The 26461-nt window shown below is 40.6% G+C and overlaps 1 protein-coding gene across 2 annotated transcripts in view; it reads right to left on the bottom strand.

Annotated features, from left to right (window-relative positions):
- Positions 1-26461, bottom strand: part of CRHR2 (corticotropin releasing hormone receptor 2) — a 151544-nt gene that overhangs the window by 88036 nt on the left and 37047 nt on the right. Inside the window, exons 1-2 of one of the 2 annotated variants that reach the window (XM_062621348.1) lie at positions 14944-15417; positions 14687-14806 (exon numbers count right to left, since the gene is read on the bottom strand). In XM_062621348.1, coding sequence (XP_062477332.1) covers positions 14687-14806; positions 14944-15061 — 238 coding nt within the window. In that variant the 5' untranslated portion in view covers positions 15062-15417. Of the gene's footprint in view, positions 1-14686; positions 14807-14943; positions 15418-26461 lie in introns of those variants that run through there. The other variant, XM_062621347.1, reaches the window with a different exon arrangement.

Here is a 26461-nt window from a genome sequence, read left to right as displayed (position 1 = left end):
GCTTCTGTATTAGGCTATGTCAGACACACTGATGCATCAAAGCCCTACAATGCACAGTAAAAACTAATCCTCCTCAATTCCTAGTTTTCTTTACTTTTCTCTCCCACCACCACCCAGTCCTGACAATAACTGTTTCACTTTTTACTACTTCCTGAAGTATAAGCCCTGATTCTGCTCTTTCTTTAACCTAGGGTTAAGCAACTTGTTTCACTGCCACTTCATTTCTTATGCCTGTGAGCTACCCAGATGCTAATGACACTGTCACACACCTGCACTGTTCACAGACAAATTGCAACTGTATTCATGGGGCTGATCAAATGGGCAATAAGCCTTCCAAAAATCAATACACCGTTACTTCAGTTTTAGCATGAAAAGGCAATGCAGAACCTGTTTTTTTCTAACATACCATATTTCTCACATAAATACCTAAAAGTTTGAATTCCTAATCTTATTTTGTGCTACAATTTTGCATGATGTATTTGAAGTATATTTTCAGAAAAAAAAAAAAGTGTGAATAACTAAAGTCAGCTGATGGAAAATGGAGACAATCTCCACTGATAAAGCAGGACAGTTCAATAATTTATCTTCATTGGATCAAGGAATGATGCAAAATCAACTGGGTGGGATACCTGACAACAGAATATGCATTATACTAGCAAATGTAGCCTAGGAAACAACTCTGCATTGCAGATAGGAGCACCGAATAGCTGAATAAACATGATTTTGATAACTAAGCATTTCCTTTGGCACACAGAAAAATTGCAGGTGCTACAGACCAGCAGATCTGCACATAGACAATAAGATATGAGAATAAAGACACAGATGAGTTGTGAAAACATCCAGTTAAACACAAAAATACACTGGTAAATGTAGCGTCACTTACACAGATTAAATATCCAAGCTCATGGATATTTTCATAACTCTGAAGATGTTAATTACAATAACGTCAATTTTTCCAGAACATACAAATGGATATTTCCATTTAGCTCATGGGTTTGCACTGAGAATAGAAGATTTTTATTGCTGAAAGAGAGTCTTGGAGACAACAGTATTAATACACTGAAATCCAACTGCCTGCTAAGCACTTTGTAAATCTGAAAGTCTTTGTATGAGAATTCTTAAAGGACTTCAAAACACAGATTCTGTCTTCAAAACTGTCCCTCCTCAGGGACACTTGCTAATGACACTAAGGAACAAAGGTGCTGTATTACCAGAGAACTTCTCACACTCTGAACTAAAAACGGAGAACAGTTTTTATAGAGTTGGAAGGCTTCAGAGCTCCTGATTTGTTTGAGTTACTTTACAAAGGGCAATATCGAAGGACACCAGACTGAAGCAGCTTGCCTGAGGTCAGTTGCAGGGCATGAAATAGGTCTCATTTACTGTCTGTTAGGATAGTTACCAGCTAGATTTGGTGTGAAATTACCTTAGTCCTATCCCTTTCAAACTGGCACAACCACAAACACTGACCCTAGACTGCAGCAGGTTACCAGAACAACCCCACACATTAGTGATGCCCCAGATGGATCAATGCAAGCTGTGGTCAGGCAAGTCTTTGCCTTCACATTGGAAGCTGCTCTTTCAAGGCAACATAGTGAGAACCAAAGTGGTTTCAGTGTGAGGTGATGTTCCTGTCACATGCCTGCCCACCAACCCAGGGGACAAGAAAGCCAAAGGAGAGACAGCAAGAAAAGAACATGAAGGTAACTAGTCTATGGACATCTCTTCCCATAGGAGCATGGAAAGAAAGAAAGTACTTAGACCAAACATGCTAAAAATTAAGCTGCACATCACCTTTTCATTTACAAGCAGGCTCTGACATTCTCTTCTGTCGAGTTTTAATCAGCTCAAAGACTCTGGTGGCACTGCTGTTGGTAACTGCGTCTGTTATTCTATGCTGCCTGCCTTGGATGCTGTACAGCACATATCACACTTATTCTTTATATCTGGTATTTAACCAACAATTTCCTCCTCTCACCTGCTGTTCTTTGGATTGGCACCTCAGACTTTTTGCTTGTTGTCTCAGAGCTGACAGCCAGCTCGCATGACACTCAAATTCTTCCCCACAAATGCTTTCTGCATGTCTCCTAATGTCTGCCCATCCCTCTATCAGGGTTCATGCACTGCATTCTTTGACAGCACTAATGCCTGAGCCATTCCTCACCTACATTCTGTTATGACATCTTTCCACACAACATTTTGTCCTTAATTGTCTAGGAGCTTCTCTGCACGACCCACCATGCTACACTGCCAGCTCTTACTCCTCCTGCACAATAGCATTTCTGCATTGTAAATCACTTAACCTGTCACTAAAGCCTTTTGCAGAAACTCCACCCTCACCCATTCCCACAGGGACTTTTAACTCCTTCTCCTGCAGGCACAAGGTCTCTTATCTCCCTGTTCACTTTCACTTCAACCAGTAATCTCCTTTTTCATTCCTAGTCTGCTTGGTTGTTGCTCTGCTCTTCCTCAATCATTTTTAACTCGTACTTCCCCTCTTCCTGCAACCTTCTGTAACTGCAAAAGAGAACTAAATTAGGAGTGGAAACCAGCCAGTCCCAGAGAGATGAAAAATTTTCTAATCCTGAGAACTGTTCTACATATTGCCCAGATGCTCTCAAAGTGTCATCTTTCAGGTGTGGTAGGACTCCTGAGCCAGACATTTAGCTCACTTCTCAGATGCAAACTCCAGGCTTCTCAGAGGGACATCTGAACCAAGTCACTGGTGCTCTCTTTCTTCTGAGATTTAAACAGTAGATTTATTCCTCTTATCTTGAGGTAGAAGAGGATGCGTATGCCAAAGTCAGAGTTCAAGCTTCCAGCAAGCAGTATGCAACACCCAGGACCTAGACATTTGAAACTTCCAGCACTTAAGCTGCTTAACTTCACCTCAAGGAAGCTATTTTTACCCTTCCTTCTACCTTGAGCAGATAGCTCTTCTGAATGAGCCATCAATGAGTCATTGACATTTCAGGATTAAATCAAAGCAATTAGCCCTGCCTTTTCCAGCTGATTTTCATTAAGGTAACATGGCAACTAGACAAAGATCAGTGCCCTGTGAGTTTCACTTCATTCCCCTGTAAGTAAGCAAAGGATGAATGCGTAAAATGGTGAAGAAAAATTACATGCTGTGCATCAATAGGTATTTGGAATCAAAACAACAGACTGAGATAACTATTGCTCTGTTGCATGCCATGTAATACAAATTCTTCATATTCTGATTATAGCTCAAGTGTCCTAGAAATGAAAACACACAACACCACTAAGTGCCATGTCACAGGTGCCCATGGAGAACAGAAGATTTATGACAGAGATCACTGAAGGACCCACTTGAAATCTCTAGGAATGCCACAAAACTCTAGAAATGCCGATTAGAAGGAGTGGTAAGAGTTAATCTGGTGCAACTCAAAGTATGTGATGTTGCCACACCATGTTTATTTTCACCTAGCAAAGCCAGGACTTCTTCAGCTCAATGTTCAAAACCACTGAAAATGCTTCATTTCCAGAAGGTACTGATAAAATCAAAATAAAGCTTTCAAAGCTACCCATGAACCTAATGACTTGAACACATAACCAACCTACCAGAGTGAAATCAATTTGTTTCCCTGAGATTTCTGAAGCTGAATTTTAGCTCAAGTTTACCAGAAGCTGAGCACAGACAGTCAATTTCCTTACACTCCCAGGGCATCAGTAGCTCATTCATGTTTCTTCCCATTCTGGGTACTTTCTGTGACTAGTCAGGTTACGGTGGGGAATGGGGAAACAGGACTGGGGTTTTCATAGAGAGCTTAGAAGAGGTAGTACATTGAAGGCAGACAAGAGGTATGCAGTCAAAGAAGTGATGAGAAAATAGCAACACAAATTCTCTTGAGACCCTGTAATTGGAATGAGTGTGGTCTGGTAGGTGTTCCACCTCTGCTTGTCCATGTGCTGATATAATCACAGTAATTCAGTCACGGATCTGCAGCTCAGATCTAACAGAGAATTCATAAAATATGACTCTCTAGGAAATACTTCACACCCATTTGCTGAAAAATCCAACTATTATTTGTTGTATTTCTAGTTACAGGAGAGCATTTTACATACTCCCATGACATTATAAACTGAAACATGCTACTGTGATGCCTGTGCTCTTTTCACATACTTGCCTCTCCTTATATTCCCCACAGCATTCACTGAAGGGATAAAGCAAAATACTTATGTGAGAATAAAACTTCTATTATTATTTTTGCCAGAATTTATTTTACAGGAGCATACACTGAATACAGTGAGAGATGAAAGGGTACAGTGAATATAGTAGGGATGAAGGTGTTAAGAACAAATTAGGATGAAAAAGACAAAGCCAGGCTGAGAATGGGTTTACAGGTGGGTAAGGATGACTTAACTACAAGATAATACCTTTGTGGTGATCTTTTAGCTCTCCCCCAAGAAAGAATAAGAACAGCAGCAAAACTCAAACTCAGTATTTGTAGTGCTGCAACCTTTCTCCCTGTGACTGGACAATGCAATGCACCACTATAGCTGCATTTGGATTCATCCCTGTCCTTTTTTTATTAAGACTTAGGCTTTGAAGCAGAAAGCAGATCCAAACAGAACTTTGTTCCCTCACTTCTCAAACAAAATAATCTGAAAGCCTTATTTTAGTGCTGCAAAGGCTTCCTAAGTCACTCAGCTTTGGCACAGGGCTGTCAGTTGACAGGTGGAAATGTTCATTTTTAGAGACCTAAAGAGAAGGAGACGTTAAATATTGGCAAAGCAATGGGACAAGTGGGTGAGTTTGTACATGAGGTTTATGTGAAGTGGGAAATTCAGAAGATGAGATTAGATAACCAAAATGAACTTAAAGTTGATCTATGGGATCCTGGCTTTCTTCAGTGGAAAGTGTTAGCAAGAAAGAATGAAGAGATCTCTGCACAGGTCTTGTGAGCTGGTGCAGTCTTACCTGGCTCCCACACAGTCCTACAGCACTCAGAGGACAGGTGCCTTGACTCTGCAAATCCCTGCAACTTCCTACCCAAGATGTCACAATTGATACCTTGGGGAGAGGAGCTCTCAGAACAGGAATATAAGCTCTTGAAGAAAAAGGCTTCCCAAGCCTAGGGGTCTCTCCCTGTAGCTTCTGGGACAGAAGAAGCTCCTACAATGCAGCAATATACTAGGTGCTTTCTCTGTGGAAGACTAACAATGGGAGGTGGCTCCGAAGTGCACCTCCTTTTCATCATCCCTATCATCCTCTGCCTTTTACTTTATTTTCTTGAACAGTAATAGGGTGTCCATAGATTATGATACCTACAAATCCATTTCCAGCAACTAAACAACTGATTTCCAAGTGAGCTCAAAGCATTCAGTGGATCAAGTGTATTAAGATCAGCACAGAAACTAGGATCCTGGAAAATACCTTCCACTTCCAAACTCTGCATTAGCTGCTTTAGTTGAAAAGCAGCAATCACTGTGGCAAGCCTGGAGATTCTGCAAAAAGTTAATGACTGACCATCACGTACTTTGAGATACATACAACAATTAAGTTAAACTAAAATTCTTAGCAGTGAGGAACAGAATCACTAGGAGTTCACATCTAAGTTTAGTTAAAATGGTGATGATGCATTAGCAAAGTAATTTACTTTTTTGTCTAGCTTCCATAACACATTTTCTGGTTTCCAAATCTCTATTTGCTCCCGTGTCTGACTCAGGAGGATAACAAACTCCATTAATTCTCATGTCACTGTATGGTCAGTGCTTTCTGACCACCTGGGGTTTGGGACAATGCAACCACATTGGGAAAGGCTCTTCCTTCTTCCGTTTTCCCAGGGAAATCTCTTCATACAATCTGGGATTTTTAAAAAAAACCACTGAGTTTCTATTCCTATAATTTACTTCAATGTATTGTTTCTCTCTGCACAAGTCTCATATGGAGCAGGATCTGCCCCTCTGTTAATCCCAGCACTACAGAGAAAGAAGTCAGCATAAAGCAGTCTGAGTTTTACTGATTTTGTGAATTTTTTCCCAAGAGCTATCAATTACAAACTCCATGAATATCATCTGAAGGGAATGAAACTGCACTGAAAAAGGAAATTATTTACTAAAAATTCATTCCCCTCAAAGTTCCATGGGAAACCATATTTCTCATTGCCTTCTCAAGCAGTAGGTTATTCTAACCTGGATGTCAAGACAAGCAATGCTGGGGAAACTGAGTAAGTTTCCCTTTCACAGAACAGCAGAGCACAAGCAAAGTCTTGCATGACTTTCGGTCTGAGAACTTTACTCGGACCAGGACACAGCTTACAGTGACATTCTTCCAAGCCACAGAAATTGCAAAGATTCACCATTACATGAATAGCAAAGATAACTCTGTGCCACTGAATAACATAGAGGAAAATACAAAGAATCTAAACCTGGTCAATGAACTTATTGATCTATCTGCAGAACACTCTTCCCAAGAGGAAAAGGCAAGTTCAGTGGTGGCAGCTGAGAAATGTATTGTCACACTGTTAATGTACCTATTTGTTGGTCTTGATAAGTGGAAGCACCTACAGCATCTGTCAAGTACCTAAAGGTCCACAGGGAGATTCTAACAGTTCCTGCTCTCAGGCAGGAGAAATCAGATTGGTGCAATAGGAAGCAGTACAGCAATGACCATAGTGTATACAGCAAGGAGGAATCCATGTATCATCTAAATTCAAGTCCTTGCGGACTGCTTAAGCTGCTTTTATAGAGTTGCTTCACACCTTAATGGCTACTTTATGTTTTGCATAGCTCCACATCTTCTCACATAACACACACCTACTTAGGCACAAAGCTTAGCACTTCTCTACCTTTAGACTTTCAGAGCAGCCCTGGTGAAACCACCAGTAGCCACCTACCCTCAGCCAGTGATCTGCTTCCAAGCAAGCGCTCCATAAAAGGCAGGGACAGCAGAGTTCCTGCCAGAACATCCTCCACCTCCTGTGTCCTTGTCCCCACTTCACTTCGGTGTCTTTTCTACCACCCAGCAGAATGGGGAAGCTGCAGAGGCAGCACGGTGTATAATTAGAGGACAAAGTGCAGGACCACTATTCACACCAGTTTTCTTTTACCCCATCCATCTTTTCCACCCCCAAGTGACTCAGTGCATATGCTTGTGGACACTTTACCTGCACTTTAAGTGACACCCTGTGGCTAAGAAGAGGAATTACGGGTGACCATTCCTTCAGGGACGCTCTCTCTAAGGTTTTGTGACATTAAACACTGAGGCTGAAACCTAGTGAGTCGCAGACAGGCGTTAGGTGTTCAGCGACTGGAAAGAACAATCTGATTCCACCTTCTCCAGCAGGGTTTCAGACCTCATCCTCCTGCAGCTTGGCTGGCCCAAAAATGGGTTTTAAGGAAGAATAAAACAAGAAAACCCATTTCCATGAGAAAGTAGCCACACTAGATGAAGCTGGGTGAGATTTTTCCTCTCATTTTGGCACTGTGATATGAGGATTTCCTGCTTGGTCTCCCTTTGTAATGTATTTAATTCTTTCCCTTCCCTGTATATTCCTGAGCCATTCCCTCTTCCACTCCTCTCCTGGCCTCAGAAGCACACAATTTTGCTAGTGTCTAATCCTAACTTGTGGGAAGAAACTGAACCTCAGTCCATCTGTTTGCCAGCTGGTACTTGCTGTCAGCTTAAACAACAGCTCACTATCTCATGCATGTTACAGAGAGGTGGATGGGGCAGCTTCCTCAGAGAGAGAGTCACAGAAGCCTCCAAAACAATGTGGGTAACCCTATGTTTGCTGACCCTCCTTGAAGGCCACAGGTTACGAGCCCCCTCCAAGACCCATCATTGTTCTCTTGCTTTGACAAGTCACTTTCCCTAGCAATTCTGGGTGATGATTCCTCCGCCAGGAGTTCAGGGTCACCACCCTGGAGGGGTAAAGCCTGGGACTGAGCCTCCTGGTACTGCTGTGAGGTCTGATTAACTTCAGCAGAGGATCAGATAGGCTTGGTGCAGAACGTCGGCAGCAATTCCTGGCTCTGGAAGTCTGCCTCAAAAGTCAAGCCTAAACTTAAGAGAAGCCCAATCAGCTACAATAGGATCATAGCAAACCCATCTCGTAACTTATTAGTGAAGAACAAAAATACTAATCAATGTTTAATTGCCTGGAGAAAAGGTCCCTGAATGTGACTGAAGTAACATTAATCATCTTCTTATTTTACTACATGGAATTAACTTGTATTCTGTGCTCAATGAAGAAATCACACATTTCACAGCATGACAGCAGCAGCAGCAAGAAAAATGAGCTCTCTCCATTTCTCCTTTTAAAGATTGTTTTCAACACTCTTCTTCCACACTGCAAAATTAGAGCAATCTCTTACTGCAAATTATGCTTCACAATGGAGAGAAAAAATATAAGAAAAACTTGAGGAAAAAAAATTAAATAAAGCCTCTACCATCTGTGCATACACTGAAATCAAGAGCCTCCCAGTGCTGTATTTGTGGATGGATTCAGTCTAAACTGGCAAGAGAAAATGAACAAAGATGGTTGAAATCTTAATCGGGATACTACTGGAGTCAAGCTGGCCTAATCAACTGCAGATTTGGTCTCCTCCAAGAGAAGATTTACGAGCTTAAAAATCATATTTTATTTCCTCTCCCAGAATTCCATTTCTGGCCGCCTTTTTCTTGTGCTGTGTTTGTCTGGTTTCTCATCTGACTCCTCAGCTGAAAATGATGTGTTGGTCACCCCAGGATGGCTAAAGCATGGCTTTTTCAAGACTACAGATACTGTTTGAGGTTTTTATTTGTGATTGTTTGCTTATTTCTGTTTCTTCTTCTTTGTTTTTTGTGGCCTTTTTTTTTAAGAAAAAATCTTTTTCCAATGAGTCCATAAATAAAATTGGCTACAAAACATTTCTACTTATCCCGAATCTCCTTCTATCATTAAACAGTTCAGTGGAATAAAAGCCTTCTGGACATCTAACAAAGTTACTGAAAAGATATGAGGTGGCAGTAGTTCTAAAGCTTCACAGTACTTTTCTGAGTCTGAAAACACCCATGCATTGCATAGCAAAAAGAGGAAGTTGTGTATTTGATCTTTGAAACTCTTCTTTCAGAAATGTGTTTTAAATATATAAAGAGCCCTTCCATCCAAATGGCAGTGCACCAGAACTGCTTAGCATCTGCTGCATTTCAGGCTAAGATGCTTCCTCTTACCTTGTCCTTTCTCCAGCCCACACCTTAGCTGCATCTCCTCAAGGCATCCAGCCGCACCTTCACTCATGCCTACAAGGCTGTGTTGATGGGCAATTTCATTTTTCTCTCTCCAATAAAGACGAAAGGCCACCAGAGCATAAAGGGTCTCTTTCTTTTACAAAGGGACTTAGTTTCAGAAAGGCACCCTTTAGAAATCAAACCAGAACAACCTCTGAGGAAAAACTAATGTGAATGTGATCAACAGAAGTGCTCAAGACACTAAAATACACAAGATAAAACACAAGTGAAAATGTTATTTGAGCCTCTAGGCTAGCTGCTTATAAAAGTGCACATTTTTGTAATTATCAGGACACGTCTTACCCATATAGTTTGAATAAGACTCGGTGAGCAATGATTTCCAAGCAAGGCTGATGTTCTATATGCAAGCTGAAGCCACCACTCCAGAGAACTTTGAACAATAATTAGTCAGAAAGAAAAGCAGCAGAGTTTAGATCTTGATAAAAGAATGGCTGTTTAACCTATGAAAAATAGCTCTTTTGCTCCTTTAAAAATTAAATAATCTCTTTAACCCCTTTCAAAAGGGGGGGTGGGGGGGTGGGGGTGGATGCAAAACAGAAAAGCTATTAAGTTTCTTCTTCACCCTTCCCCCAAGCACACAAAATATTATTTGCCTCTGTTCAAGACAAGACATCAAATAACTGCAGGAATTTTTCTCTCAGTGTGGAGTAAACTAAGTCAACAGGTACAACTGTGATACTTGTGCCAATGGCTCTTTCTCTGATGTTTGTCTGCGAGAACAACACCCCAGCTGCTAAGTCACCAGCCCTCTCCAAATCATTCTCAAAAAGGCAGTTGGCTAGAGGGCCACCAAGGAAAAGAGAGTGTACACCCCCTCAGAACAAGGAGTAGGGAAGGAAGGACCAAATCCCCATCAGTGCAAGGTTAGCAGTGCTTATGTGCCTGGTTTTGGCAGCATAGTCCCTGGAGAAGATGAGGATGCTTTTTGCAATACCCAAAACACTTATCTGAAGTGGCTACCTCAACCTGAGGTAGTTGAGGTACAAGAGCTACAAGAGCTTTCCTGTACTAAGAGGGGGTGACAGGATTTGCAGAGAGGGAGTTAGAGCTATAGAGACCTTTTCTTCCTGTTGATCACAAAAGCAATCTTACCTCAATCCCCAGGTGTGCATTCGGTTCAGCTCAACAGACGACACCCAGGGATGAATTCAGCTGCCTAAATACAGGCATTATATCATTTGTCTTAGTGTATCTGAAACACCTTTGTGGCTTGGAAGATAAAGCACAAACCTTCACAAGGCCTTGGCTCTCTGGGACAGGAACTAGATACCAGGCAAAATACCCCTAGACATATCAGCTGGCACTAGCACTTCTGCATGGACTACTGAACTGATCTGTACATTTAGACTAAGCTGAGTAACTCCCTAAGGCTTCGTCCCCGGTATAAATTAGAGCTCCATTAACTTGTATTAAAGATTAGGTACCTAAATTAGCTGTTGATACCTACTTAGAATTACCTGCATTTGTGTGTCTTAACCTGTATGACCACTTCTTTGCAAGCAGCAGAAAGTCTCATTACTGCACATTTGCTGAATTAATCAAGCTTCAGGATATCCTAATAAGTGAATTAATCTGTTTCCTAAAATAAGAATAAAAGCTTCACACTGTCAAAGCATAAACACATCTAGAGGGCAGCAATGATATTGTCATCTTTAGCTAAATATAGAACCTGAGCAGAGACAAGTGCACAGCCACACACTGCACCAACACATACATTTCCCTCCCCCCGCCTTTTTTTTTTCTCTTTTGAGAATAATACATAAGCTTTGCTGCAAAATTGCAAAGTTGTAAGTGTGTGGCATCATTTTCAGATCCTTGGTCAAAGAACATTTTGCCTGTATTCACAAATCATATTGCAGGATCACGAGATCTTGATTTGTCAGCATAACTTTATTTCCCTAAGAGGGAGAAAAAAACTCACCAAAACAACAAAGTGTCAGAGATGAAAAATACTCAGAGACTGACAGATTTTGTTTTACGAATCCAGCTGAAACTTATCTGAATCATTCAGCAGTTCCCAAGAGACACACAGAAACACAGACACAGGCACAAAATCACCACGGGAATTTTTTGCAGTTAGTCTGGAAATATTTTACGCAAACAGTTTATTCTACAGTAGCAAACAAGAGAGGATTTTTTTTATACATCAGTTCTTATTCTTAATTTTTTTTACTCAAATACTCTTTCATTAAATTTTGCTGGCATACTGCAGGGTTTGATAGCATTCCGCATCTGAGCACTCAGGGGTTCTGAGTTAGACAGAGCTAACATGCATGCAAAAGCATGTAGCCAGGGTAGGTCCATCCAGAGCTGATATGTAAAGCAACCTATTTATTGCATTTTGTCTTGAATTACACATACTATGTGTACAGAGACCACAATAAGGTGCAGAAATAGCCCGGTGAGTACCAGAACTTGGGCAGCCTGGTTTGCCGTGGATCAACAGCTTGTACCTGACTGAGTCTGGTGTAAATTTTTCATATAGCTCAGGCACTTCCCAATCTGGATATCTGGATTTTCTAGTGTCTAAAATGCAAAAGCTTTTGCTTACAGGAAATTCTACTGGGTTCATTCCCTCAAGCTGATGAGCTGCTTTTAGGAAACTGGTAGGAACCTGGAATCTTTGAGAGCTTCGTTTCTAAAACCAAACAAAAATAATCAGAGAAACTGACCCACATTAGAATGACAAATGTACCCACACCCATACAAAACCAAACTAAAGATACGCTACAGTTCCTAAAAGGTGTCAGCTTGCAAACATGGGATGCGTGACAGTATAATAAATAGCTGAGTTATGACCTAGAATTGGATAAGCCCTTAGTAGATAAAAGGCATCACACGGTGCTTTTTCTAAATTTGTCTGAATTCACTCTCAAAAATATTACACACCATCATTTCTCCCTTTGCCTTATCAAAATGCAGAACAAACCAGGACAAAACAACACAACATGTCCTAGGCAGTAATCTCATATTGACCCAAGCCACTTCCTTATCAAACTTTCATTTTGCAGCTGTATTATACACCTCTGAAATTTGCAAGATCGATTTTCCATTTTTTTATAAGTTGGTTGTGCTTATTTTATTATCTGCATGGTGTACACAGTCTAGGTTTCAAACATATGAAGTCCCGTTACAAATGGCACTCTAGTCAGCCCACAAACTAATGTGGTGAAATCATGCAAGTAGGAGTAAGGTCATGTCAGTATTTGGCCATCCCAAACTATAGATGTGATCTGAATGTACTAATTGCTGTGTCTTCTAAATCAAAAAAGAGCTCACACCTCTGTATTCGAATCTTAACCTGCTGTCCTACTGCTTTCCCAAGCTTTAATCACCAACTGCTAACTCCCATAAGGTACTGATTTTACAAGTTGACACAAATCTTAGTATGGTCCTTCCCTTCCTTTTCTGCACCACAGCTCGGAGCAGTTACATAGACGGAAGGGTATAAGATCAACTGAAAGCCATACATGCAGTGGCTTCAGTGTACTTCATTTCTCTATTGCAACCTACATATGCTCCTACATCTGGGCACTAGTATGCACTACAAATCAGTCCTGCAAACACACATTTTCTCAATGTGACTACTCACATTTTATGTTGAAAGGAACAAAATGTCCATTTCCCCAGACTATGATAAAATAACGCATGAGGATTGTGAAAATATATTTTCATCAGTCTTTAGTTAACATGCCATTCTTTTAAAAGCAATGGATTTAAGAAAATTTATTAGCACTATGCAAGCATTAGCCACCATTGAGAAGGAGAGGAGCAGGGGAGAACTTTAAATGATGACACTGATAACTACTAAAAGCATTAACAAAGTTCATAAAAATAAAACAGGGTATTCAAGACTTTTTTCCTTCAGTGCATGGGAAAAACATTTAAATCCTCTCCACTGTGATTATGATATAAATAAGAAATCATCAAGAGGGCGTTTCTTTTTTTTTTTTTTTTTCCCCTCTTTCCTTTTGGAAAAACAAAAATAAGGCAATGCAAATACTGACATCCCCCACTAAAGAAAGGAAACGGAAAAAAAACCCACCATACTTCTTTGAGGTACTTTTAAGGGTCCATTCTGGTACACTTGCTCTTGTCTGGTCTGTCCTTAATTCTCAGAAATTTTCTCCTGAGCTCAACTGAGACCATAAAGGTAGCAGACTACCTTCTATAATCAAAGACAGCATAACCCAGCCCTTTGCATGTTCCCATCTATTTTATTGCAAAGATGTCAGGTCAGAGAATACAGGGTTTGAGGATTATCTTGCAGTTCTCTGAAGTAACCTCCTTACACTGCTCAAAGTTAGGAATGACAGAAGCTGGTCCCTAAGAACAAATCTGGAAGAGGTTTGTTTTGCATAGCAAATACCCTGAACTTTCATCGGGTTTTCTTACCTTTAACTCTTAAAGCTGGAGAAAAAATAAATTCAGTTAGTTAAAAACCAAGATCTAAGATGACAGGGTCAATCTTCTACGGGACTTCCTGAGAATGCTAACCCCACAAAATTAATACTACCTGAAAATTAGACTACTAGCACCTGAGCAACAGTTCAGAGTGAAACACGGAATGAAAAGTCTCCACAGTCAAAAGCACACTGAGTACTGAGTGACAAATAAGTGGGTACACATATTTGGGACTAATATCTTAAAACCTCTCAAAAAAAAAGTGCAACCAGTATTGACAGATAAGGGAAAGGAAATGAGTGCCTGGGTCCAACTGCCTGAATAATAAATTTTTAGTGAGTCATCACGATTGTTTACCTCTAAGGCTAAAGCACCTCTAAAGCAAGAGATTTCTAAGGAGCCTCCATGCTCCCTTGCTTTGAATATTATTTGCTTCGTAACATCCTATACTGTTTCCCTTGCAGAACGACGCAGCCACTCCAACTCATAAGCCAACGCTGATGAAGTTACTTAACATATTCCAGATCTCAGCCTTCTGTTTGTTAGATACAACTTACAGCCCAGTTTGTCCCCCTGTTCACATAGCCAGCCTCTCAAAGGGAGAGTCCTTCCAAAACACAGCTTTCAGGTGTTTAGAGTAAGTACTTCACAAGTCAAAGGATCTTTAATTATCTTTTAATTATCCTATATGAAACACCGCTACAAATACATTCAGTTATGCATATCTACACGTGAGTAAACACACAAAGCCCAGTATACCCTCTTTAGATTGCAAAGGGTATTTTTGCCCAGATGAACCTAAATACACTTAGAGTAAAGAGGAATCAGTGTACAAAAGTCTGTGTTTTTGAGAAATCTGAATCATTCCAGGCAGGAATTTTAAATATACAGACTGGAATGTAGAAGAAATGTTGATTCCCAGGAAAACACTTTTTTTTTTTTTTTTTAATGGAAAATATATTTTGGATCTCCCCAGGCACCTTCTCAACACCAATCTGTGGGAGAAGGAAAGGAGTTTGTACTTACTTGTGGTGTTATATTTGATCCCATTGAAGAACTCGGGGCAGGGTCTCTCTACTAGTTCCCCTGCAGAGGTTCTGGGCCAGCAGGTCCCGATCTGATCAGTGGTGGCATTGCAGTACAGACCTTTTGCATTAAAAAAGGAGACAGAAAGGGGAAAAGAAGCAGTTTAGACAGCACAAAACCGACATGCATCACAAAGCAAACTGAACCTTTGCACCTAAAAAGCTTTCCCAAGCCCTCCGCTAGGTAATGTTTCCTACCATCAAAGCCCAGGAAAGGGACAGAGGAACTCTCTAAAAAAGTCTCTTGTAAATGATCCAGGAGGCTGCAGTTGACATCAAATTCTTCCAAGATGAACTGAGATATGGTTACATCCATTATTCACCCTGGGACTGCTGGACTGGATCAGGCTCCTTGCCCCTTTTCTGTTTGGTGGTGGACTTTTTTTTTTGTCCCCTCTCCTTTCCTCCTTTCTGGAAACAAATGAGTATCAAGCTGCGGACACCCTGCAATCTCGTGTGCGAGAGCCTCTCTTCTTCCCAGCGTGCTGACAACTTGGCTGAGAGTCTGCGTCTGGCTGTGCAGTTCAATCCTCCGAGCTTGTCTTAGCTTTAAACCAGCAGCTCAGGAACCAATGGGATCACACTGAGCCCAGAATAAGGGGCTTGCGTCTCTTAGCCAGCTCCCCTGGTCTAGCAGCTCTCCAATGCCGCCTCACATTGCCAGACTGTTGTATTGCTTTCTCTCCCTCCCTCTTCTCGCTCTCTTTCCTCTCTCTCACACACACGCACGCACGCACACACACATGCAGAGACAGTTTTATTGTTAGCTTCGGGGATGAGCACTTTTGCAAAAATACACGCTGCAAACTAGAGCCAGGGAGGAAAGGAAAAGCCATCAGATGAACGTAACTCCTCTGGCTTTTTGTGAAGCAAAGCAATTCCTGCCTTTACTGTGTGGAACTGAGGATGAGCAGAGATGCTTGGACAGGGAGGGGGAAGAAGGGACCGAGTCCTGTAGCTGCAGTACTGGATCCTGAGCAAGGTTTGAGAAAAAAGAGAAATAATAAACGCTGGGATGAGGAAGGCATTAGAACAAAGGAATCTGGAGTAATGACCAGCAGAGTGGGGACAGTGAGAGAAGGGTTGTGAGCCCAGCCTGGGAGAAGCAAGGCACAGAGGCAATTATCACATCTTTCAGCCACTCATGCTGATGGGATGGGATGTACAGTAGAGTAGGGGAAGGCACAGAGAGCAGAGGAGACCTCTGGAGTGAAGGATGAGCCACTGAGGGGACAAGGAAGAAAAGCATGGCCACCTTCGATTTTCCAGTGGTAGGAGGGAGCAAGCATTTCAGAAAGGATGGAGCATGAAGTCTGAGGAAGAACTTCTAAGCAAGGAAACCACAGTGTGGGAACAGAATAGCAAAGGCTTGACAAACTGGAGTTGTTATGGAACAGGATAAAAAGGGTTTTGTGAAGGGGAAAGATGAGAATTTTGGAGGGAGTCCCCCAGATGTTTGGTCATCTATTGGGAAATCAAAACTCAGTGCAATGGGAATTGGGTGAAGTTCTGCACTCTGGAACATGCTGGAGAACAGTTTAGACCTAACCAGCTTTTCTGAGTTGTTATATTAGGATATAAGGAAAGTTTTACAAGAAAGTGTCAAAAACTTGTCAAGGAGGATCATCTAGGATCACAGGTTCAGAAAGCTCTTAGGAAGTAAATAGAAAACTGACTTGTAAGGGAGAAAAGAAGACAAGTATATATGTTGCAGCAGAGATCAATGTAGAAACAGAAGGTAAGGACAATAAAGAAGTTTTGAAGAATGAATAAAGAAGAGAGAAGAAAGAAAGGGTTCCAGAAATGAACTCCTGTTCTACAGTCTGTGTTCACGGCTTTAGATAGGACATAAGTCTTACACTGAGTTCAAAGCAGTGGTATAGGGCTTCCTATAAAATCCATCTTCCCACCTGCAATGGCCTGGACTTTCTCTTTACTCATATTTAAGACTGAAGGGTTTCATTCTTTATTCTTATGGACCGAAAGAATTGTGTCATTCAAAGAAACGAAAAAGAAAAAAAAAAAATCACTAGGTTAGAAAGGCAAATAAATTAACAACATGCACTGATGAGAGAACTGGACAGGTTGCTATTTTGCCATCTTGGAATCTGGAGATTTTTAACATTTGCAGGTTACAGTGGGGAGAGGTGAGGAGAGCCACTGTGGTTTTTTTTTGTTTTAAATATTCAAAACCCCACAAAAAATAACAAGTGCCCTAAATCTCTAGGCAGCATTATGTTCTGAGGCAAGTGTATACATGTCTCCACTTCTCTCTCTGGATCTACAATCTCATCCCCAAGTGAATATTCCCAAATTTCAACCATCTTCAGAAATCTGCATTTCAATAAATTGACCCTTGTCATTACCACCAGATGTCTTTGTCCAGTGCATCTCTAATCTCAAAAAACAGCAGAGAATATTTATATAGCATCATTCACACACAACCACCACCAATATACTGCTTGTCTTTAAAACAGGGCTTTGCAAAGAAAACCCTATTTCTTGAGCTTTCAAGTGAGGGTGACAAAGGGTGCTCTAAACCTCTAAGTAATTCACAGACATCTGTCCCTCAAAGTATCTTTAATTCTGCACTTTTAAGTTTCTTTGCTTCTTCCTGACAGAGTAGTTCAGTTCAGAAAATTTATTTTTGTTCCTCAAGCAGAGCTTCTCAGTGATGGCTGTGAGATCTTCTCAGAAGAGAGCATTTGCAAGTGCCCAATGGCATCACTGACCCCAACAGCCATTTCTATTGAGGCAAATCGGTGAGCAGGGCACTTGTCCAGGATGCTGGTAAGACACCTTTTTTCTTCTTCTGCAGGCAAAAAATCACATAACCTGACCAAAAGTCTTCATTTCTCACTTACTGTCTGCCTTGCCCATTTTCTCACACTATTTGTTGTGCAGCCCTGGAATCAAAAACTTGGCTGGAGGCTTTGGGCACTAGAATTTTCTGAATCTTTGGAGGGATGCATCATTTAATAGCTTACAAAAAGAAAGACAGATAAAAATCATTAATTTTAAGTTGATAAATGTTTCATGCTCTTAAACACTGCCTTGTATTTTCCAGTGTAAACTCTTGCAGATTTTTCAAATGGTTTAAATATTAGAGTTGAACACTAAGCTGGATTTCACTTCAAAACACCCAAAAGTAATGCCCCAAATTAAACTTTGTTTTGTTTTGTTTTGTTTTCAGAATTAGAAGAATGATTTCTTCATTTGAGTGAGAAAAGCAAGAAAATCTTCAATCTAAAGTGATTATTCTCTCCATCTTTCCGGTTCAGGCAATTTTAGAAACTCAGAAGCAGTACATATTGCACAGATAATACTACTGCATTACATATAGAAACATAAAAACATAGAATCATAGAATAGTTAGGGTTGGAAAGGACCTTAAGATCATCTAGTTCCAACCCCCCTGCCATGGGCAGGGACACCTCACACTAAACCATCTCACCCCAGGCTCTGTCCAACCTGGCCTTGAACACCGCCAGGGATGGAGCATTCACAGCCTCCCTGGGCAACCCATTCCAGTGCCTCACCACCCTCACAGGAAAGAATTTCCTCCTTATATCCAGTCTAAACATCTCCTGTTTAAGTTTTAACCCGTTACCCCTTGTCCTGTCACTACAGTCCCTAATGAAGAGTCCCTCCCCAGCATCCCTATAGGCCCCCTTCAGACACTGGAAGGCTGCTATGAGGTCTCCATGCAGCCTTCTCTTCTCCAGGCTGAACAGCCCAAACTTTCTCAGCCTATCTTCATACGGGAGGTGCTCCAGTCCCTTGATCATCCTCGTGGCCCTCCTCTGGACTTGTTCCAACAGTTCCATGTCCTTTTTATGTTGAGGACACCAGAACTGCACACAATACTCCAGGTGAGCTCTCATAAGAGCAGAGTAGAGGGGCAGGATCACCTCCTTCGACCTGCTGGTCACGCTCCTTTTGATGCAGCCCAGGATACGGTTGGCTTTCTGGGCTGCAAGCGCACACTGAAGCCAACTCATGTTCATTTTCTCATCAACCAGCACCCCCAAGTCCTTCTCCGCAGGGCTGCTCTGAATCTCTTGTTTGTTCTGCTCTGCTCTGAATCTCTATTTAACAACCAAAAAAAACGCCCCAGAAATAAATACAGAGGAGACAAACAAATTGTCCAGGAGTAAGTCTGAAGGAAGAGAATAATTTATTGTTCCTCAGTCCACAAATTAGAACCATTCTTTAACAGTCCCTTTCCAGTTCTACTGTAGCCTCTTGCTGAAAAGCTACTTTTGCAACTTTCCCTGCGTGCAACTAACTACTTAGTGAAAGTTTCCCTCTGTCTGGGTCTAATAAAATCCTGACCATGTCAATTTGATTCATTTGATATGAAAATGTTTCTCTTTATAAAAGAAGCAAATGCAATTAAATGAAAGATTGACAGAAATACTGTAGCTGGTGACACTGCTGATTGATTGATTGCTGATGCAGTACCCTTTCATGATGCATTTGATACACATAACTACTAGATCTTGCCAGGCAGTAGGTAGAAAATATCTGCCTTAAAAATTACTGAGCAACCCAAGAAAACTAGTAATTGCACTTGGCAGGCAGAAAAACTTTGTCAACTTGAAAGTGGGCTTATTCTTATGTGGTAGTACTCATTGGTTTGTCTGGGTATGTATGCAAGACATATGAACAACTGATTTGTATAAGAACATCTGAATATGTAAGGTTATGGAAGTGAACAAAACAGACAAATAAATACATAAACACACACACAGCTCAGCAAGCCTCTTTTACAGAAGAGATATTGGAAAGCAACCTACAGCTCTTCCAGTAAAGGAATGAGCTTTGCTCATAAATGGAATACAATATTCCCTGGTAATGGAAATCTTTGTATGCCAGCCTTTGCACCACTGTTACACAGCTGGTTTCTCAATCTGTCTCCAACCCAACCCAGCTGGTAGAATTAGCCAGAGGATAGATTTTAGTTTGCCTCACTAACAGTGACTAACAAGGATGACATACTGTTTAACCAGCAACACCAAAACCCAGCCTCTATGCAGACGCAGGCAGTGTTAGTGTGAGGTGACAGTACTACTAGAACTAGCTGATTGCTCCTTGGCTGTGTCTGCTAGAGGCACCTCTCCTCCCCAGACACTCATCCTCCATAAAATCAAGGGACCACTATATATTTCAATACCCAAGATGGGAACCGGGGGGAGGGAAAAAAAAAAAACAAAGAAAAAAGAGAAAAAAGAAGAAAATAAACCAAAACCCAAAAGCCAAGCACCAGTTCTCTTCTTATTTCCCTTCCTCAGAGAAACAAAAGCCCACTGTACCACATTCAGCCTTCTTTTCTCACTGCAGTGGCTGTTTCATCACCCAGGTTCCCTATCCACTAATGTGAGGAGTTCACACTTTCCAGGCACAATAGTCACCCATCTCTTCTGTTATGAAACACAAAGTTGAGGACAAGAAGTGCACATCATTCATCAAACATCCTGGTTACACTAATAATTTTCTTACTTCAGTTTTGCTGGCTTTCAGGAATTTACCTTACCAATATGAAAGTATCACATGGAGTCATGGTCTCTTTACATCTCTTTCTTTTAATCCAAGTAGGTCCACATCCATACATATCATCTGATTTTGTAAACTGGTCTGTTAACACAGCCATGGACCTGTGTCTGGAGCGTGAGATATGCAAGATGGCTGCATCCCAAAATAACCGAGTCGAAAGGGTGCTATGGTCTGTAGCCCGAGGACAATGCCATGTGGTTGAACCTCACTTCTGTCCGGTCCTGATGGAGTTGATGCTGGTTCATGAGAAATGCCATGAACACTTTGTGATGTTTATCACATCCTCAGTGAGGGGTCCTATAAGGATGCTGGGGAGGGACTCTTCATTAGGGACTGTAGTGATAGGACAAGGGGTAATGGGTTAAAACTTAAACAGGGGAAGTTTAGATTGGATATAAGGAAGAAATTCTTCACTGTGAGGGTGGTGAGGCACCGGAATGGGTTGCCCAGGGAAGTTGTGAATGCTCCATCCTCGGTGGTGTTCAAGTCCAAGCTGGACAGAGCCTTGGGTGAGATGGTTTAGTGTGAGGTGCCCCTGCCCATGGCAGGGGGCTTGGTACTAGATGATCTTAAGTTCCTTTCCAACCCTAACTATTCTGTGATTCTATGATTCTATGAAGGAGGGACTCAGATCAATCTCAAAGAAAAGATTATCTGCCCTGGTTTTGATGGAAACACAGCAGAGAGAAAGATGAAGAAGGAAGAGGAGGGGAAAGAAACATCTTTCTTATTTGTAGAAATGACATCTTTAAATCCCTAGAGGACAATCAAGAGGCACATTTAAGCTTGATGACAGAAATACAGAGTCATCAAGTAATTGTCCATACAGCCTAGCTGCTCTCATTTGGACTTAGCATCTACCTCTGCATTTTACCTTTAAGTATGAGGCAGGAGAGTTTTAAATGGCACAATAAGTTTTTTCTCATCTCCTTTTTCTGTTTGAAAATATGTACCCCAGTAATCCTTAAGTATTGCAATGACCTTTCAGCATCTGACTTTAAAGTTAGTGTGACTATTCTGCTATGTAAAGAACACAAGACCGAATACTTTCAGGAAGGTGCTAATTTAGCAGAGTGGCTTCTGAACCATAAACTCGAAAGCCTTCCCTCTCAACATACATTGCAAAACTGATCTGACTACACTTGCAAATACAGTGACAGCATGACCATTACCTGGTAAAATATTTCTCTTTCCTTCTCATTCCAGATATGCTGGCAACGAATATAAACCCAATTTTTCAGAGTGCGAATAGGACAGCCTCATACCATATGGAGCAAGACAAGTCAAGCAGTAAGAGATGGATGACAACATAATGATCGACAGTAGACCTCTTAACTGCCATCGGAATGTTTATATGGCTATCTTCTCTGCCACACACACCACAGCTTCTCACAATGAATTATACTCTGATACATGAATAAACTAAAGAAAACCACTTCTCAAGCTGAGTATTGCACTTCTAACCAAAATCTGGTCCTTAGTGCATGTGCTAGAGATTTACGCAGTTGCAAATTGTTGTATGTGGAGAGGAATATCAGACATAGATAAAAACAGATCTGTGTTTCACATGATCAACTCATTTGTTAGAAAGAGGAGACATCCTTTATTACTAGAAGTGAAGTATGACTGTAGTGAGCAAAGATAAAACTAAAAAATGCAGGTCTGTGGTGATAAATCTTTGCCGCTTCATAGATATTAAAAAATATTTACTGTGGGTGTAAAAAGATGCAACAGCATAAATAATAAATGGCTTATAGTTACACATTCATATATTTTTTTCAGCACATTAATACATTTGTCATTCTCTACAGCTATAAAATCTGTACAAATGAATCATGTCACATGATACAAATGATGAGACACTGCAAGGAAACATTAAAACACAAAAAAGAACCAACCTTGACACACTCAAAAACTGACAATGTTATCTTTTTTTAAAGTGAGGAGCTTTGGATGAATGTGCAGAACACCATCTACCATGTCAGAGCAGAGAAACACTCATTCCAGAATAACTCTGGTTGTATACACGGTCAAATTCAGGGTCAGTGCTTCACAGACATACAAGAACACAAAGGACCTATTTTATATATTTACTTATGCCTGGCAATGGCCCAGGCCTCTGTTTACAGCATAAACAAATACAAAAAAATAATGGAGGTTAGGTCACATCTTAACAAATGATGACTGTGATGGTGTGCCTCATTTGGCCCACTTTCTTTCTGTTCAACAGGACCACTGACAAGATGTATAGAAAATCAGGGTATTGCACTGCTTTCCTCTTTATAACACATCAGGCAACAAGATTTATTGCATCTCACTTCAGGACACACCAGTCAAACTCTTGCTGTCCCTACATCTCACTCTCCTTCATTGTACTGACTTTCAGTGCACGCTGGGAAGATCTGAGTAGTCATCCCATTTAGCCTTAGGGTGGGAGGAAACACAGAAAGAAAAGGTAGATCTTCAGAAGCCAGTCCCCCATTTCCTCTGAAAACACACAGACACTCTGCATGATAACAGACTTTGACATAGAGCTCAGAAAGCAGAGAACAAGACAGAAATAACATATGGTCATATTGTCCAGCATCCCATCTCTGACAGTGACCAAAATCAGATGCTTCAGAGAATGATTTAACCCACCAACAAAACCAGCCTGTTCCAAATAATTGCCACGATCTAATTACCAGGGCACCCTAAGCAACATTAACATACGCAGTAAGAGAATGAATTCTTTGGGTTATGGGTCTTGCCTTCATTCCCCAGCATACAGCACTGTAGCTACAGTATTGCAATTCATAGTTTTAAATAATCCAACTTGCACTCAATTGGGTATTTTTGAGAGGCATCAGCATTCTGGCTTTCAGAACCTAGGCTAGTAGCTTGTGTACTCCTTTGGGCATGTCAGCCCAAAACAGATGCAAAATCCAGGACTCATAACAAATTTAAACACTTCAGAGTTGCCAGCTCGCAGATTCAGGTTGCTCTGAATCTGAATTTTATGAGGTACATAAATTGCCATTATAGCCAAGGAGGATCTAAATTCTGATTCAGCTGTCTAAAAGTACACGTCCAACACCATCTGAGATACTCTACCATATCCAAGATAGCCACAGGAGGCAGATAAACACAGGACCTAGGAAAGACCCACCCCTACTGGAGCAGCCGCTGGAGGCCAGGCAGTTTGTCCTCAAGCATCTCACATGTTCTGGAATACCAGTAGCTAAGCAACCAAATAGAACCTCAGATGTCCATTCATTACAAGGGCTGATCAGGTCTCCCTCAAAAATTTGTATGCATGGGCACATAATCTCGAAGACATAATCAGAATTCCAGCTAGCAGTACAATATCAGTGCACACTGCACCTCTAAATGCCCACAAGTGCCTCACTCAAACTCAACAAGGAGCAATAGCAAATTTTCTTTTAAGTACTCGGTCTTCTAGTATGTACCTCCTCTCAGCTACTGGATAATAGACTGAGCAAAACCTTTTCACAGAAGGGAAGAAGCCCATCATCAGGATGTCACTAGGAAGACTCTTTTAATATTATTACTTAGGCTCTACTCTATGTAACAGATTTTTATTCTACATAATATAATAGATTTTAATTTATCTGCTAGCCAGCAGGACAGTCAGCAACCACCACAGAAAATGCCTAGAAATTAAGTGGAAGAAATCATGATCAGTCATGTCAACTTCAAGAAGTGAGACAGTAGTTCTCAAGAGCATCATTCTGTAACAGACAGTGAGGTAGGGTCCATGCACATTAGAAAGAAGCTAAAATGATTAGGCATGATAATGGATTACCCCAATATTATTTAGGGCCATGATAACCAAGGGAAAAGAACCTGATGACACCCTGATTTGTGATTTGCAAAGTGCTTTTGAACTGCTACCATATGAGATGGCAGACCCAGAAGAACAGATGGATCAAAGGACATTATCTCTGTAGCGTTAGTTTGTGCGGGTGTCTGGATTCAGTGACCCTTGCTGTCTGCATAATTTTGGATACCTCCTGGTATGCCTTCAGATCTCTCCCCTATCTTGACTCACTACCTTTTGTTTGACATTTTTATTGCCAGGATCAATATTTCTGATTCTGTAGCACAGGGTACCTCAGAGCTTACATAGGTACGGGCTGGATATTTGAGAGGTCCATAACAGCAAAGGGATTCATCTCATCCAATTTAATCCATCTAATACTAGGGTGTCTAGGCTAAGCCAGGTATCTAGGCTCTCTAACAGCCTCCAAGGAAATGGCCATTTTCAGAGAATGATGATTCATCTAATTTGGAGACAAATGCTTTCTTCAAAGTCGTAATTCTTATGATATTCTGCTTAGTAGGATGTAATTCAGCCCAAGAGATGGTTAGATACCGTTGTATTTTAGATAGAGCTCTGCCAACACATCAGGTATCTGAGACAGATATTGGTACTGTAGATACATGTTAAATTAGATAAATTGAAGACGACAAATCATGCAGTGCAGCACAGTTTCAAAGCAGAAAAAAGCGCCTACATTGAGCTATCTTTACAAGATAAATGATATTAACTACTGTCCATAGAGATGGTTTGATGGGGAAGAATTCCACTAAAAGCAGAGAAACGCTTCCATTTCACTGATCCTTGTGTGCTATGAATTGTGTTGGGGAACTCTACTGTACACACAAGCATTCATACTCACATACAGCAGTTTCTGAAAACAGTAGTTAGTGTGACCATAGTCACTTGTTGTGCACTGTAAAACAGAAAAAATATTTTCACATCATTCAGGTCACAGCTTAAAATTTTGTGTAATAAAAATGCCCTGCTCACATGATAGTGACACACTGTAGAATACTGAAAAATATGCATTAGGCTTATAATTAGTTTTGTTAGGTTTTTTCTAAACATGTCTATTGTTGGGGACATGTTCTTCAGTAAAGGCTGTTTCCTTCTTCAAAGTCAGTTTCACTGAAGAGCTCTCTGGTGCTTAAACATTGCCTAACTTTAAACCCACATTTACATTTCACTGACTTCAGGAACTCAGGAGGAGTTTGAGTGACTTGGTAAATAGAGGTAATTTGTTGAACTAGGACTTAAATGCTGGTTTGGTTGAAATGCATACATATTTGTTCAAATATTATGTTCTCCCTTAAATTTTATTGGCCTTGTATAAAGCTTACAGGATCTTGTTATTCTGAAACATGTGCTTTGAGCCACCTGTAAACTGACTGCATCCATTTTATTGGTAAGAACTTTCACAGTAAGAATAAACCTTGGAAAACAGTTTAAACCCTCAAAACCAATGTTTTTCTGTTCTTATCAAGTGTTTAGATAAGGAGAGCTCAATCTATAACTGGTTACATCTGCATTGGTTACAGTGGATTTTTATAAAAGCCAAGGATCAGAACCCAAGAATTCAATGCAAAACAGCTGAAGACTGAAATAAGCACCAACATTAAAATAAATTTATTTCAGTAAAATACATGTAACTGTCATTAAGTAAAATAGAATAGCTGATACTGTGATAGATATTTTAATAACAGTTGCAGCAAAATATTAATCCTGGTAAGTGTGGAACTTCCGATCTACTTGACAGCACAGCTGGGTCTCTTTTCCCATGATGTGTTAATTTGTTTTGTATTTGGTAAACTGCACGTCTCACTGCAATGAATATTAAAGAAAGAGTTCTGGAAAAACATGTAACACTCTAATTAAACATTCTGTCATTCATATTCTCTCACACTCAATAGCAAAGAGAAGATAACTTCTCATTGCTAAGCAAGTGCTGCTTCATTTATGGACTTATCAAATCTTATTAACCTTTCAAAAAATCTCTAACCTCCCAGTCAGAGGAGCCATTCACAGTGTTGCTAACTGGCAGTGGTCCTAAGTAGATGTCAAACTCTGCAGACTGATGCCTGGAAAAGATACCGTTTTTCAGCACTTCTTCTCTTTCCCAATCTAATAAAATCATCAGAATCATCATTTATTTATACAATACTGCACACAGCAAGCACTTGATAATCACAACTTTGCCTCTGGGGACTATTTAATCAATAAATAATTATTTTTGCAGAGACTTTTTTTCTGCAGTTATTGTGGTCTGAATACTAAGAATTACTTCAGTAAGGACGAAGTTCTCTTCATTTTCAATTCCTGTAAAGTTATTAAATACAA

This window comes from Pezoporus occidentalis, unplaced genomic scaffold, assembly GCF_034315485.1.
Source record: "Pezoporus occidentalis ecotype Australia unplaced genomic scaffold, CSIRO_AGI_Poc_V1 ctg23, whole genome shotgun sequence".
In the NCBI taxonomy this organism is placed as follows: domain Eukaryota; kingdom Metazoa; phylum Chordata; class Aves; order Psittaciformes; family Psittacidae; genus Pezoporus; species Pezoporus occidentalis.
Note: the sequence above shows the minus strand (reverse complement) of the source record. Positions and strands in the feature narration are given on the sequence as shown.